This window comes from Lycium ferocissimum, unplaced genomic scaffold (assembly GCF_029784015.1).
Source record: "Lycium ferocissimum isolate CSIRO_LF1 unplaced genomic scaffold, AGI_CSIRO_Lferr_CH_V1 ctg5130, whole genome shotgun sequence".
NCBI lineage: Eukaryota > Viridiplantae > Streptophyta > Magnoliopsida > Solanales > Solanaceae > Lycium > Lycium ferocissimum.
In genome coordinates, this window is record NW_026725875.1 from 4,334 (window position 1) to 17,567 (window position 13,234).

The window sequence follows — 13,234 nt, forward strand, 5'->3', positions numbered from 1 at the left end:
CTTTTTGCCTATAACAGCCAACTACTATTTTAATGACAAATGCTGTTATAGGTGTATAACAACAATTCTCTATAACAGCTAAAAAATTTCGGACCCAACGATGCTGTTATATAGAGGTTTGATTGTATGTATAACTGTTAAGAGCAAAAGATAAATTAAATAAACTTAATATTGACAAGTGCAGATAAATATGTAATAGGAGGACTAGGAACAAATTTAATGCAAATGGATAATATGGGACAGCAGCGTTGGGGATAGACGGTGGAGAATCCGCATATTAAGCGCGTTTTGATGTTAGTGAAGAGAGAGGCAATCCTATCTGGAATTAAAATTCTACTTATGTTTAAATTAGGAATCCGAAAGGGCTTTTCTGTTAGGATTAGGAAATACTACAATTAATTCCACCGGCCCCCCAATATTTTGCAAAATTTAGAAATAACTTCAAAAATTGAACTTTTTCTATTTGGGGTGGAGAGGAAGTGAAAGGCGCCTCAGGGGTGTCAACGATTTTGTAAAAACTGACCTAACCGACCGAACCGAACAGAGCATTAGGTTTTTTTAAATAAAATTGACGGTTTTTAGATAAATTTATAACTGTATCAAATAATTATGTTAATTTTTAATTTTATAAAAATAAACAGAAACATACCGAACCGCACCAAATAAATTTATATGTGTAAAATAGATTGTTTAAAAATAATGAAGCATTAAACTTTTCGCCTTGGGCATGGGATGATGGAAATGACCACAAGTCGGCAACAGGTAATTAAAACCCATAGTCCCAACTTCGAAACATATTATGCTACTCCTATTGAAGCTAAATTAGTTGTTGCATCTCAAGTAGTAACCATTAAGCTACAAGGTATTCCGACGATCATAAACATAAAGCTACAAGGTATTCCGACGATCATAAACATAAAGCTACAAGGTATTAGATGTCTTTCCTCTCGTATGATTTCAATTTCTTTTAGTGGATACTTAATCGTAGTGGAATCAGTTCTTGAGTCCCATCCTGATTGAGTTTTTCCCCTTCATGTGATCTAATTTGTTTGCATTCTTTTACACTACTGTAAAATAGTGGGATGGATCTCTATCCTTATCGTGTTTCATATTATCTTGCTTCACCACTTTGTAAACAATAAAAATGTCTAGAGAGTGTTTGGCAAAGTCTTATAGAATTATGCATGGTATCATGTCATAACTTCTACTTGGGATTTTTACATGACGTTTTTTTACAAAGAAAAACCGAAAATTAACCGAAGTTTAACAATACCGAAGAGAAACCGAGATGATGGGACAGTTTCGAAAAGTCTAATTTTGGTTATACAAAATAAAATAACCGAAAAATCGGTATGGTATAAATTTTATAAAACAACCGTCCGAACCGCACCATTGATACCCATAGCGCCTCTGTGTACAGAAACACCCTAAACTATGGAGAAATTGTCAACTACACACCTAAACTGTGCAGGGCCCTATGACTTCCCTTGAACTCATTTTTTTTCGTATTATCTACTCCGTTGAACTTATTTGTTCGTATTATTCAAATCCAAATGTCCGGACCCTCATCCTCTCTCAATCCTTTCGTCCTCTTTCTTTCACTGTTACGATCTCCATCTCTTCTTTTATGCTTTTTCTAATCACTAGACGAGGGTCGATCGTTTGAGTTTGAAAGAATCAAATGAAAAAAGACATTAAGACATTTTTTTTAGTTTGGAATTTATTTATTTTCTTTCCTAAGTAATTCTTTGTATGGGGTAAATATTACAAAAAATAAGTTTAATGGGATAATAATTTTTTTTTTTTTAAAATAATGTTAGAGATGTCATAGGACCTGCATAATTTAAATGTGTAATTGACAATTTTGTCACAGTTTAGGAATCTTTCGATGTTTTATCCCTATAAGTTGTAAAACCTCATGTGTTTTCTACTTGAGGTTGATGCATAAAGTTAAAGGAAATGACATATTTTATGTGATTAACTTAACTACTTAATAGATGAAGGAAATAGTCAGTTAAAATAGAGTTTAATTTAAGTGTCTAAATGAAATATCCTCAAAAGATTGAGACACTGACTATGTATTAACCTAGATTTTACTTATGAGTGGCACACTTAGTAGCCGTTTGGCCATAAAAATTATTCACTTTTTTCAGGAATTTTTTTTTCACTTTTTTTACTTTTAGGCGTTTGGCCATAAATATTCGGAATACAACTTGAAGTTGTATTCCGGAATACCAAAAACAAGAAAAACTTATTTTTCAAATTTTTTTTCACTTTTTTACACAATATTTCACCAAAAACTACAATTTCAAAAACTATGGCCAAACACAACTCCAACTCCAACTTCAAAAATTTCAAAAAAAATTAATTTGTTTTTGGTATTTATGGCCAAACGGCACCTTAACTTAGGAATCTGAAAGGGGCTTTCTGTTATTAGGATTAGAAAACTCAATTCAATTAATTCCACCGGCCCCCCAATATTTTGCAAAATTTAGAAATAACTCCACAAATTTCTTTTTTCTCTATCTTTCTCTATCTGGGGCCTCCTTGTGTGTGTGTGTGTGTATATATCCATCATCTTCAGAACAACCCACCAAACGGCTATTATTAGTTGTCAATTATAGACACTAAACCATAACTTAACCCCTCTTTGGGAAGTGGGTGCTTTTTATTTTATGTAATTCTCACTTCTGTTTTGTATGGAAGGGTTAATTTGGCAAAAATTGTGGCATTTTGTTGAATAGATTGGTGCTTCTAATGATGTCTGATGATTACTATTACACTTCAAAAAAGAGTGATGATATTTGCCCTGATGTTTGTGGCCAGGTAATTAATTCTCACCAATAAACAGTTTATTTTTCATCTCATTGGTTTTATAGCACGCTGTTTTTTTCAAAATTCTGCCAAGATCATATGGTTTTGTCATTGTGAAATAAAGTATATGTTTTTATTATCCTATTGACTATTTGACATGGATTATTTAAACCCCAGAACCTTGAATTGATTGGAAATTAGTTGTCGCTAGAGTTTTTTTTTTTTTTTTTTTTGAATTTGCAAAATAATTTTTTTTTTTCTGGAGACAAATTTTGCAAGTTCATCATCTTCCAATCTTTTTCTTTGAGACAAAATTGTATAATTCTTTTTTCTCTGATTAACCTTTGTTTTGTTTTTCTCCAGAGTTTTGATTTGTGATGTTTTTGCTGTTGGGAATTTCAAGTTTTGTTATCTTTCTGACTGCTCTATCATGCTTTTGATAGTATTTTTTCATGGCTTATTCGCTTCCGTTATTTCTTTTTTCGTACTGCTTTGAATTGCTTGTCCTTGCGCCAAGGTCTAACTGGAAACAGCCTCTCTACCTCCCCCAAGGTAGGGGCAAGGTTTGCATACATTCTACCCTCCCCAGACCCCACTTTGTGGGATTTCACTAGGTATATTGTTCTTGTTGTTGTTGAAGTTTTCATGTTTTATGGTTCTATAAGTGACTAAAAGAAGATAGCACAGTAAATTAGTTTCTTTCTCTGTCTTGGAGGATACATGAGAAACTCTCTCTATAAACTGAACATGTTTGGAGAAGGAAAACTGTTTATTAGTTTGTCAAATAAAAGAAAAAAAGATTAACATAAAAGAAAGAGAAAACTTGTGTATCCTCTCCACCCAAAAGGAAAGAGAAAACCTACAAAAAATAAAAGAAAAAGAGTTAACATCTTGGGTTATAATCAGTTATTACCACTTTAGCTTGTGTACTTAGAAAGTTACTGTTTTAATGTGCAGCAGGATTCACCCACAACATTAAGCATGTCAAGACTACGGTGTATGCTTCGAGGATTGGATTTGAAGACTATCATCTTTTTGCTTGTGGTTGTGCCAATGTTCGTAGTTGGCGCGTACTTGCATGGGCAGAAAATTACCTATTTTTTCCGCCCCCTCTGGCAATCTCCTCCGAAGCCCTTTATTGAAATTACTCACTATTACCATGAGAATGTACAGATGGAAAATATTTGCAAGCTCCATGGGTGGGGAATTCGTGAATATCCTAGGCGTGTCTTTGATGCAGTTCTGTTCAGTAATGAAGTAGATATGCTTAAAATCAGATGGAAGGAATTGTATCGTTACATCACACAGTTTGTTCTTCTTGAGTCAAACTCAACGTTTACTGGGTTGCCTAAACTCCATAATTTTGCAACTAATCGGGACCAATTTAAGTTTATTGAGCCTCGCTTGACATATGGAAACATTCCGGGAAGAGCCAGAAAAGGTGAAAATCCATTTGTTGAAGAGGCTTATCAGAGAGTAGCATTGGACCAACTACTGAAACTCGCTGGCATTGAGGATGATGATTTGCTTATAATGTCTGATGTTGATGAGATTCCGAGCGCTCATACTATCAATCTTTTGAGGTGGTGCGATGACATTCCTCATGTCCTTCACCTTCATTTGAGGAATTACTTGTACTCGTTTGAATTTCAGATTAAGCACAGAAGCTGGAGAGCTTCAGTCCACAGGTATGAGAGTGGCAAGACTAGATATGCACACTACCGTCAGGGTGATTACCTTTTGGCAGATGCAGGTTGGCATTGTAGCTTTTGTTTCCGCCACATTAGTGACTTTATATTCAAGATGAAAGCTTACAGCCACAATGATAGAGTGAGGTTTTCACATTATCTGAATCCTACAAGGATTCAGGATGTCATTTGTAAAGGAGATGATTTATATGACATGCTTCCTGAGGAGTACACGTTCAAGGATATTATCGGCAGCATGGGACCTATCCCCCATTCATACTCGGCAGTTAATCTTCCTTCTTATCTGTTTGAAAATCCAGACAAGTACAGATATCTTTTGCCTGGGAACTGCAAAAGAGAAAAGGGCTAAGTCTTAAGACAGAGTTGGGAACTCTTCTTAACACAGGAGGAGGTGCTCAGGGGCAGATTTTACGTTGCGCCTTGAGGGGCTCTAATCAGATAAGTGGTAATCGTGGTTTACCAGTATTAGATACGGTTATACCTTGTGTGCAGAAAGGTCGAAGAGAGGGTTTTTTTTCGTGATACTGGTACATTCATTTGCCAAGATGAAGATTTTATTTAGGGGAGGAGGACATGAAGTCTTTCGGTAAATTGATTATTGTTTCCATCTGTATTGCATTACCCTGAGATAATAGGACTTCTCTGAATGACAATAATCAGACATTTTTGTTAATGGATTTCGTGTTCTTTTTCTTCTCCTCTTAGAGTAATTTAATTCCAATATTTACTGTAAATGGTGCTTTCATTGAATTTCATTGTTATGATCTTGACCACCTGATTCATTTTTCTCTCGGTTGTAGCACTATATGTACATTGATCGTGGGTGGTGCTATTATTATTAGTAGTTTTTGTAGCATTGTTGACTATATTCATTTTACTACTAGAACATCTGCTAAATAGATTTCAGTTTGAATGAATAAATAGAGCTCTTTTAGAATCAGGTATTTGCAGCATTTGTGATTTTTGTAGGTAGTAATGGGGGAGATAAAGGGAAGTTCTGAAACCATTGAATGATCCATTTGCCATCTTGTTGAGAAATGTGGAACTAGTCTTTCTGAGAAGAAAATACGTCCATAACATTGCCTATCTATTTGGGAGAAGGATTATGTTTTTAGGTAGTGACTTGGAACAGTGAGTTTGTGTTCTGTTTGTTCCTTTATATTCCATAAATGAGTTGCATTGTGCTTATTATTTTCTTGATCATTTGTAAGGCATTATTTAGGTGTTCTTTGCCCTGTGTTGCTTGGGCTCTTCAAAAATGTCGCCGGGTGCGTGTCGGATACTCTAAAAGTAGTGCATTTTTGTAGGATCCGACAGGGGTGTGGCAACATTTTCCAGGAGTCCGAGCAACATAATCTTTGCTTACTAGATGACTAAGAGCCCGTTTGGATTGGCTTATAAGTTGCCTATAAGCTGTTTTCAGTTTTTTTGAATATTTGGCTGGCCAGCTTAAAGCCATTTTGTTCTTAAAATAAGCCTAAAAAATTAATTGGGTTTGTTTGACTTAACTTATCTAAAGACTTATAATGTTTGGCGAAAATGTTTTATAAGCAAAAAAATAAGTTGGACTACGTCAACTTTTTTTTTTTTGGCTTATAAGCTGTTTGCAACAGCTTATAAGCTCCTTTTTTTAAGCCCATCCAAACAGGCTCTAAGTGCTCAAGTCTAATGTATTCAAGGCAAGCCCTTTGAAGGATATTGCTCTTTCCAGAGCATGATCACATGCTCCAATTGCCTGGTGATGCCGTTTGAGTGTAGCCGAGACCACAATCCCTGGGGCACAAGTTAGATGACTGGCGGATAAAAATATAAATTTATTAGGTTCAACCTTAAGTTCTTACTATTGAACCTGCTACACTTTTGAAATAATGAATTCCGAATTTAATATTTGTTGAAACTTTTGTGATTTTTCACATAAATATTGATATTCCGTGATTACCAAATTTTAGTTATTTTTCACATTGTCTATATACTCCATGCGCCTCTGGCTGGAAGGCTCTGCAATTACCAAATTTACATGCATATGTTATTCCTCTCTCTAGACATTTCCATATTGTAGTGGTTCGAACTGAGGTTTGATGCTTCTTGGTCACCTATGACTATAAATGCACATTTGTAGCAAAATCTGTCCTAGTTCTCATGAATCAGGTGAACATGGTAACTCCCCACTAGAGACATTATAGCTGAATTAGTGAGCATTTTGTTTCCGTTAAGATGAGTATATTTGAAAACTTTAACGACGGAAGGGGTATTTTTTTTTCCAAATTTGTAACGGAGGATATTTGTAGCCCTTTTCCCAAAGTAGGGGGGAGTTTTTGACCCTTTTCCCTTAATAATAAGAGTAAAATTGGTATAAAATGGTAAAAAAAAAAATCTTGATTTTCCGAACTGGACATGTATTTTCAGTATACTCGACAAGGAATGGGCAGAGGGAATACTAAATATGAAAACTGCGAAAGCCACCAACAATAATTCAAGCTACGAAAGCATTAGAAGCAAAGCCAACAATATTAATTCTAGCTGCGAGGAATTAACCAACACAAAAAGATGCGAACATAATTCAGATCATACATTTTCCCATTTCTATTTCCTCCCCTAAGACAAGGAATACTCAATTCTGCTTTCTCTACATCACGCGAGCTCATTGAAAAGGTCATAACAAAATGAGACAGTAACCTAGCCTGGCTCCCATTAATATGTTTTTGGTACTCCATCTATTAGTTTTCTTGCAACCCGATAACTAATAATCAAGTCTGTTATGGATTTGGACCTGTTAAGACTCTTCATATTGGTATTGCTAGAATTCAGAGGGAGAAAGAACTACTCTTTTAGGTCTCATAAACTTTTTCAGCAAAGAGGCACAATGGCTCAACTAAACTGTTAGAAAATAATGAAAAATGAAGCACAACATTATAGTCCAGTCAATTCAATCTGAATATATTATCAAAACAGTAATTTGGTTCACTGATAATATACAAGAGTCGCCACTGTAGATTCTTCCATGTACTACTACTCTTCTGCAGCACAATTGCTCTGACAAAACATTATGAGAAGGGAATGGGAATTATTACTTAAACAATGTGGATACAAGAAAACTACAGATGAGGACATTCAGGTGCACTGCCAATGTCTATGTGCCTTGCTGTGCTTCACCCAAATTCAAAAATGTAGATGCAAAAGCAGCACACAGGAAGAAATAGTTAGCTTGATTCCTTGCCCATGTGCAACCACGAACTTTCTTCCTGATTTGCTTGCATAGATCAAGTACCATAAGCAACACCAGCCTCTATTGCACTGCATGTGTACATCCAACGAGCCCTATTTCTATGTCAAAGTTGGAATCCCAGTCAGTCGCTGTCCCAAGTTTCATCAAAGTCCTTTGAGCTTTTCACCTTCCTCCTGCTCTCGCGGGTGTCCTCGTTTTTCTTCATTTGTCCTTGACCACGAGTCCTAAAGCTATTACCAACTCCACTTGATGCCCTCGAACCGGGTGCATCCTCTGCATCTGATTCCCACTTTGCTATCTTATCATAATCCTCCCCCTCATCACTACTACTTCTATACTCACTTGGTTGAGTTGAGTTCTGCCCACCCTCATCATCTGAAGTCCACATGGCTTCCTCAAGGTCACTTAGCATATCTGGAGCAGAACCATCTGTAGCCATCGTTCCCTTCAAATAAGGGTCAAAATTTCTGCTTGGTCCTCCCTCATTTTTAGGTCTATTGCTCTTACCTTTCTGCCATTTCTCTGTTTTATACTTGGGATGCCTGACTGGAGCCTTGTACGTGTCGGTATCTCTCCTACCACACCGTCGATCATCATCATCATCTAACTCACCATCATCTTCAGATACATCATCGTGTTCATCATCATCATCAGCTATGTTCCTTCCATATGTCTTACTCCCGCCACTTGTCCTTCCTCCAGTTTCATTATCTGATTCATCACTTCCAATCATTCCAGAGCTTCTGAATCGACTACCTATATCTTCTTTGTTCCAATATCTAAGCTTCCCCGCTTCTTCTTTCTCTGCTTCTTCTTCAGCTGCCCATTCGTCATCAGCTGCCTTTTCTATCTGAGCTATGAAATTGTCAAGCTCCTCCTGGTCACTGTCTTCAGCTACTGAATGTTTTTCGTCTACACTACCGCTGTGAGTACCATTATCATCCTGAAAGACATATGGGCTTCCTTCTTTCTTATCAATAGCATTGAAGAATGTGGATGCTACTCGCTGGATGCTGGCTCTGGCAGTTGGATCATCAGGATTTATTCCCTTCCTCCGGAGCTCTTGCTCTATTTTCTTTATGTTTAATTTCTGTGATTCTAGTGCTTGTTCGAATCGGGCTTTAAATAATGCCTACATACCAAAGATAACATTGTCAAACAGTAGACCTGTACTCAGTAATCAAAAGACGTTCAAATTTTCAATCCTAGGCGAGTGGCAGAAAATCCAGCTCATTACATACAATAGGAATTGAAAGAGTTCACAGTTCACATGGATCAACAAATTTTCAACAGATGAGACATGTCTTTTACTCAGTGTAACTGAAGAATGGGTTCACAACTTCACATGCAAGAGAATTAAACGTCAGTTGAACTGAATACAACAAATGGACCTAGAGTACATATCAAATATTGATGCTTTCTTAAGATTCATATCTCCCTGGGAGTTTTACATCACATACGTGCATGAAACACAAACAGACCCCAGGTTCCCTTGAGCAAATACAAAACTAAAGGGCTAAAAGAAACATATAGCAATTCATCAACACAATTTACTAGTAGGCCTTAGATAAGCAATGGATTGACTCGCAATGGGCAAGGAAAAGAAAAGGAGATTTGTAGCTCACCTTCCTTTTTGTAAGTGTGTTCATAGGTATCAAATTCTTTGGCTGGCGGTAGTTTCTGCCACGAAACATAATAATTGTTTTCACATTATGTATGTTAACCACAATTCCACCACTTAGTCGAGCCAGCATTGAAGCCATCTCCTTAATTTTTTCCTTAGGGAAGTTATCACAACAAACTTGCACAGTCTCATGAAACTTCCAGTGGAGATGCATATTTTGGACAACTCCTCCAAAGACTCCACGAACACCAACAGGTACATAATTTTTATTCCTGAAACCAATCTTCTTATACGCTTGCAGTTGCTCAGGAGTCAAAAGCTCAGGATCATGCCGCGGAAATGGTAAATCTGGGAGCTCATATTTTTTCAGCTTCTGAAGTAGCAACGCCACTTTTTTCTTTGCCTACACTAGTAAAGGAAGTGAGACGTTTGAGTTGGATTAATAAGGTGTTGTTGAGTATATATACACAAAAAACGCAACACTCTTAATGACAAATGAAACAAGATGTGAAAACGCAAAACACGACAACAGAAGCAAGATGCACACTTGGCTGCATTTTTGAGAATAGTCAAAATAAAAGGTTATGCCCCAATCTCTAAGCATATAGACATAAGAAACACAACAGGAGTCTGACTTTTGAACATACTGATGGTATGGTAAGAAGTTGAAACACTGTATGGTAGAGAGGCATGCAGACAAACAAAGATTTAAAATGTTTGGTAAGTAACTACAAGCACATGCAAATAGTGAAGTTTGACATAAGATCATTTCAAGTCAAAGGACTTTGGAAGCGGCTGTTAAACTTGATATCTTTAAGAGTTTAACTGTGTTCAACAAAAGCCAGAACTATTTGACAACTACAGAAGTCCCCATTATTTTCCTCAGCATCATTTGTGTTGACTTAAAGCACGTACTCCAAACGTAAGTGTTTAATATGTAAGAATTCCTGGAACATCAATGTATCACTGTAGTAATTTCATGTACTATTTCCTTAAATCAAAAGCTAACCAGGTCTTGTGCACGACTAACTTGAGCTCGTTATAAGTTTGAAAGGCTTCAGCCTGAAAATTATATTCTGACTGCAGACATCATCAACCAAATAAGCAAACATGAAACTAAAATCATGCCCTGTCAAAGGTAAACCTGTGAACGAATCGACTCTTATTATGCTAGTCTAACTATAAAGAAAATGCTCGACCCCAAGAAAGAAGCAGCAGTTTAATGCACATCTAAACGAATCCACAAGAAGAAATTTTTACTTAGCAGCATCCCCACAAGCTGCAATAACAACAAATACACAAGCAGCAAAGTAAAATTTGCTTAGAACCAAAATGGCACATTTATGGCCAAACTTCAGCACACTTGGGAAATTTCACCAATATATTTCAAGGTACGCGTAGGGCTGCATACACACCACCCTCCCCAGACCCCACTTGTGGGATTATACTGGGTATGTTATTGTATATTTTCAAGGAAAAATAATTCTTTCCTTATGAAATGGTTATTATCGTTAGACACGCTAATAGACCCAAGTATCAGAAAAGTATGTTGTATGGACGAAAAGGGAAACAAAAAGGAATGCGAAAACATTTCTTTCTTCTGTGGACGGTTGAAATTTAACACAGTTGAAAATCACAGATTAAAAAAAAGTAACTGATCAACAAAAAGAAAGGACAAGAAAGAGTAAATTCTGAGATCATTGCCAATGATAATCTTCATAATATCTTCTAATTAGCATCTGCCTGTAAATAATTAAAGGAATAAAAGGACTTACTCTTCTTAGATTATAAATTAATCGTTCTTCATCAGTCATGAGCTTCAACTTTAACTTCTTTGACCTTCGAATCTCTCTAAGGGTTTTGCTGGACTCATTTTGCATTCTCATTGCCACTCTGCTCCTCATGCTCTTCCCTGACATCCACCTCACTCCAACATTGCAATTCCACACATTTGTTGAAGTAAAAATAGGAACTTTTACATATTTGACCGGAGAACTGATCATATTCCCACCACTTGAGATCATGTTCACCGAATCATATCTCCTCAGAATCACATTCCTGCATTGTTCAAAGTACACAGTGAATCAAACTAGACCAAATAAGAAAGAAATTGAAAATATAAGGGTGTGTTTGGTATGACGGAAAATGGTTTCCGAAAGCACTAAATATGTTGGAAAATGTTTTCCTCTAAATAGGAGAAAATGGAGGAAAATGTTTTTCTTACAAATTTGAGGGAAAACATTTTCCGAATCAATAAAACACACCAACTCATCCCTACCCCCACCCACACCTGCCTACCCCACCTCCCCCAGCCTACCCCCTGCCTACCCCCAACCCCTTCTACCCCTACCACCGGAAGTTGCACTTCAAATTCAAAATCTCATAGTGTTTTGCTTTGACTATATGCAAATGCTCTCATTTCCAAACTTGCTTAACAAACAAAGAAAATCACTTATTTTCCAGAAAATATTTTTCTTAGAAAACATTTTTCGTCATACCAAACACACCCATAATGCATTTAAGTACACCTCAACCCCAAATCAGTTAGCTCGATAGTAAAATTTGTCTTTTAAAGCAGATAAAGGTCCTATAGAATGATTTTTTTCTCCCTAAATCTGGCTTACAAAACTAGAAAATAAAAAGAAGAGAGAGAGGGGCAATTTTACTGGGAGGGAGTGTGAGAAACGAGAGAAGCGAAGGTCCTGAGAGAGAGCAGTTGAGTATATCTGGAGACGAAAATATTCAGTGTAATCCCACAAGTGGGATGTGGGGAAGGTAGGATGTAAGGAGACCTTTTTGTGAGGTAGAGATACTGTTTCCGTTAGAACCTCGGCTCAAAAGAAGGTATCTGACACATAGGATTGTAAGAAAATAGAAAACAAAATAGCAAGATACAAAACAAATGCAGATTACACATTGAAGAATAAGTGACTATGCGATAACTTAATACTACTACTAAATGGAAAAGAGGAGAATAGATAATGCACTGCAGGTACTCCTCACCTACTCTTCTACCCTAAATGAGTAAAAAAGAAGTGAAAATATAGTGCTGAATTTGTGCATTTAAGTACGCCTCAAACCCCAAATCAGTTAACATTTTGTCTTTTAAAGCAGATAAAGGTCCTATAGAATGATATTTTTCACCAAACTAGAAAAGTAAAAAGAAGAGAGAGCCGAAATATACTTACTGTAAGGGAGTGTAGGAGAGGAGAGAGGCGAGGGTTGTGAGAGAGCGCCGCTGAATATATCTGGAAACCAACATGATGACGACGACGCCAATGGAGAAATCAATCACTCAGCTTTCCCTCCTTTCATTATACCCTAATCGTCAATGGTGCATAGGGGTTTTTTGAGGGTTTTAGCTGCAAGCCTATTCCCTGCGCAAAGTTTTACTTTCTTCCAATTCCTCTTTATTGGAGTAGCTCTCCTTTTTTTGGGTCAAAATTTACAAAGGGTGAAAAATGCCTTTTAAGTATACAGAATTCATACTCCCTCCGTTTCCAAATGTTGTCTTAGAGCCCGTTTGGATTAAATGAAAAAAAGTATGCTTAAGGGATTTTAGTGCTTGTCGTACTTTTAAGTCTTTGAAAGTTATTTTATAAATAAGCAGTTACGTGTTTGGATAAAAGTGCTTAAAGAGTTTTTAGAAGTAAGGGTAGTATTGAAATTAACGAGTTAAAATATAAGAGATAAAAGGGGTAAAGTTGTTGGTAAACCAAAATGGCTTTTAAGCCAAAAAAAAATAAGTTGGGGTTGAGCAACTTCTTGGTTTTAGCTTATTTTAAGCACTTTTTAACTTTTTTTAAGCTGTTTTCTATTTTTATCAAACATCTAAATAAGTTAAAAATGGCTTATAATAAG

The 13,234-nt window shown here is 36.4% G+C and overlaps 2 protein-coding genes across 4 annotated transcripts; one reads left to right on the plus strand and one right to left on the minus strand.

The window, feature by feature from the left end:
• The first annotated feature begins 2,499 nt into the window (after positions 1–2,499).
• LOC132044726 (uncharacterized) lies at positions 2,500–5,904 on the plus strand. 3 transcript variants are annotated; one of them, XR_009412249.1, is made up of 3 exons: positions 2,502–2,826; positions 3,772–5,109; positions 5,831–5,904. XR_009412249.1 is itself a non-coding variant. In XM_059435228.1 (2 exons), the coding sequence occupies exons 1-2, from the start codon at positions 2,758–2,760 to the stop codon at positions 4,870–4,872; spliced, it is 1,167 nt and encodes a 388-aa protein (XP_059291211.1). In that variant the 5' UTR covers positions 2,500–2,757; the 3' UTR covers positions 4,873–5,273. The 3 variants fall into 3 exon arrangements, 2 of the variants coding, with proteins under 2 accessions (XP_059291211.1, XP_059291210.1); XM_059435228.1 differs by lacking the exon at positions 5,831–5,904 and having other exon boundaries at positions 2,500–2,826; positions 3,775–5,273; XM_059435227.1 differs by lacking the exon at positions 5,831–5,904 and having other exon boundaries at positions 3,772–5,273.
• A 1,529-nt stretch (positions 5,905–7,433) lies between these two features.
• Positions 7,434–12,828, minus strand: LOC132044727 (CRM-domain containing factor CFM9, mitochondrial). The gene is made up of 4 exons (XM_059435229.1): positions 12,562–12,828; positions 11,149–11,431; positions 9,375–9,776; positions 7,434–8,881 (listed from the first exon to the last, which is right to left on the minus strand). Exons 1-4 carry the CDS (start codon positions 12,633–12,635, stop codon positions 7,871–7,873), a joined length of 1,770 nt encoding a protein of 589 aa, XP_059291212.1. The 5' UTR covers positions 12,636–12,828; the 3' UTR covers positions 7,434–7,870.
• Between the last annotated feature and the right edge of the window lie 406 nt (positions 12,829–13,234).

Coding starts and splice junctions, on each gene's coding strand:
- LOC132044727 (XM_059435229.1), bottom strand. CDS start 12,635: ATGTTGGTTTCCAGATATATTCAGCGGCGCTCTCTCACAACCCTCGCC. Junction 9,777..11,148: donor TAATTTATAATCTAAGAAGA/GTAAGTCCTTTT, acceptor TTACTAGTGTAG/GCAAAGAAAAAAGTGGCGTT. Junction 8,882..9,374: donor ACACACTTACAAAAAGGAAG/GTGAGCTACAAA, acceptor TTTGGTATGTAG/GCATTATTTAAAGCCCGATT.
- LOC132044726 (XM_059435227.1), top strand. CDS start 2,758: ATGATGTCTGATGATTACTATTACACTTCAAAAAAGAGTGATGATATT. Junction 2,827..3,771: donor GCCCTGATGTTTGTGGCCAG/GTAATTAATTCT, acceptor TTTAATGTGCAG/CAGGATTCACCCACAACATT.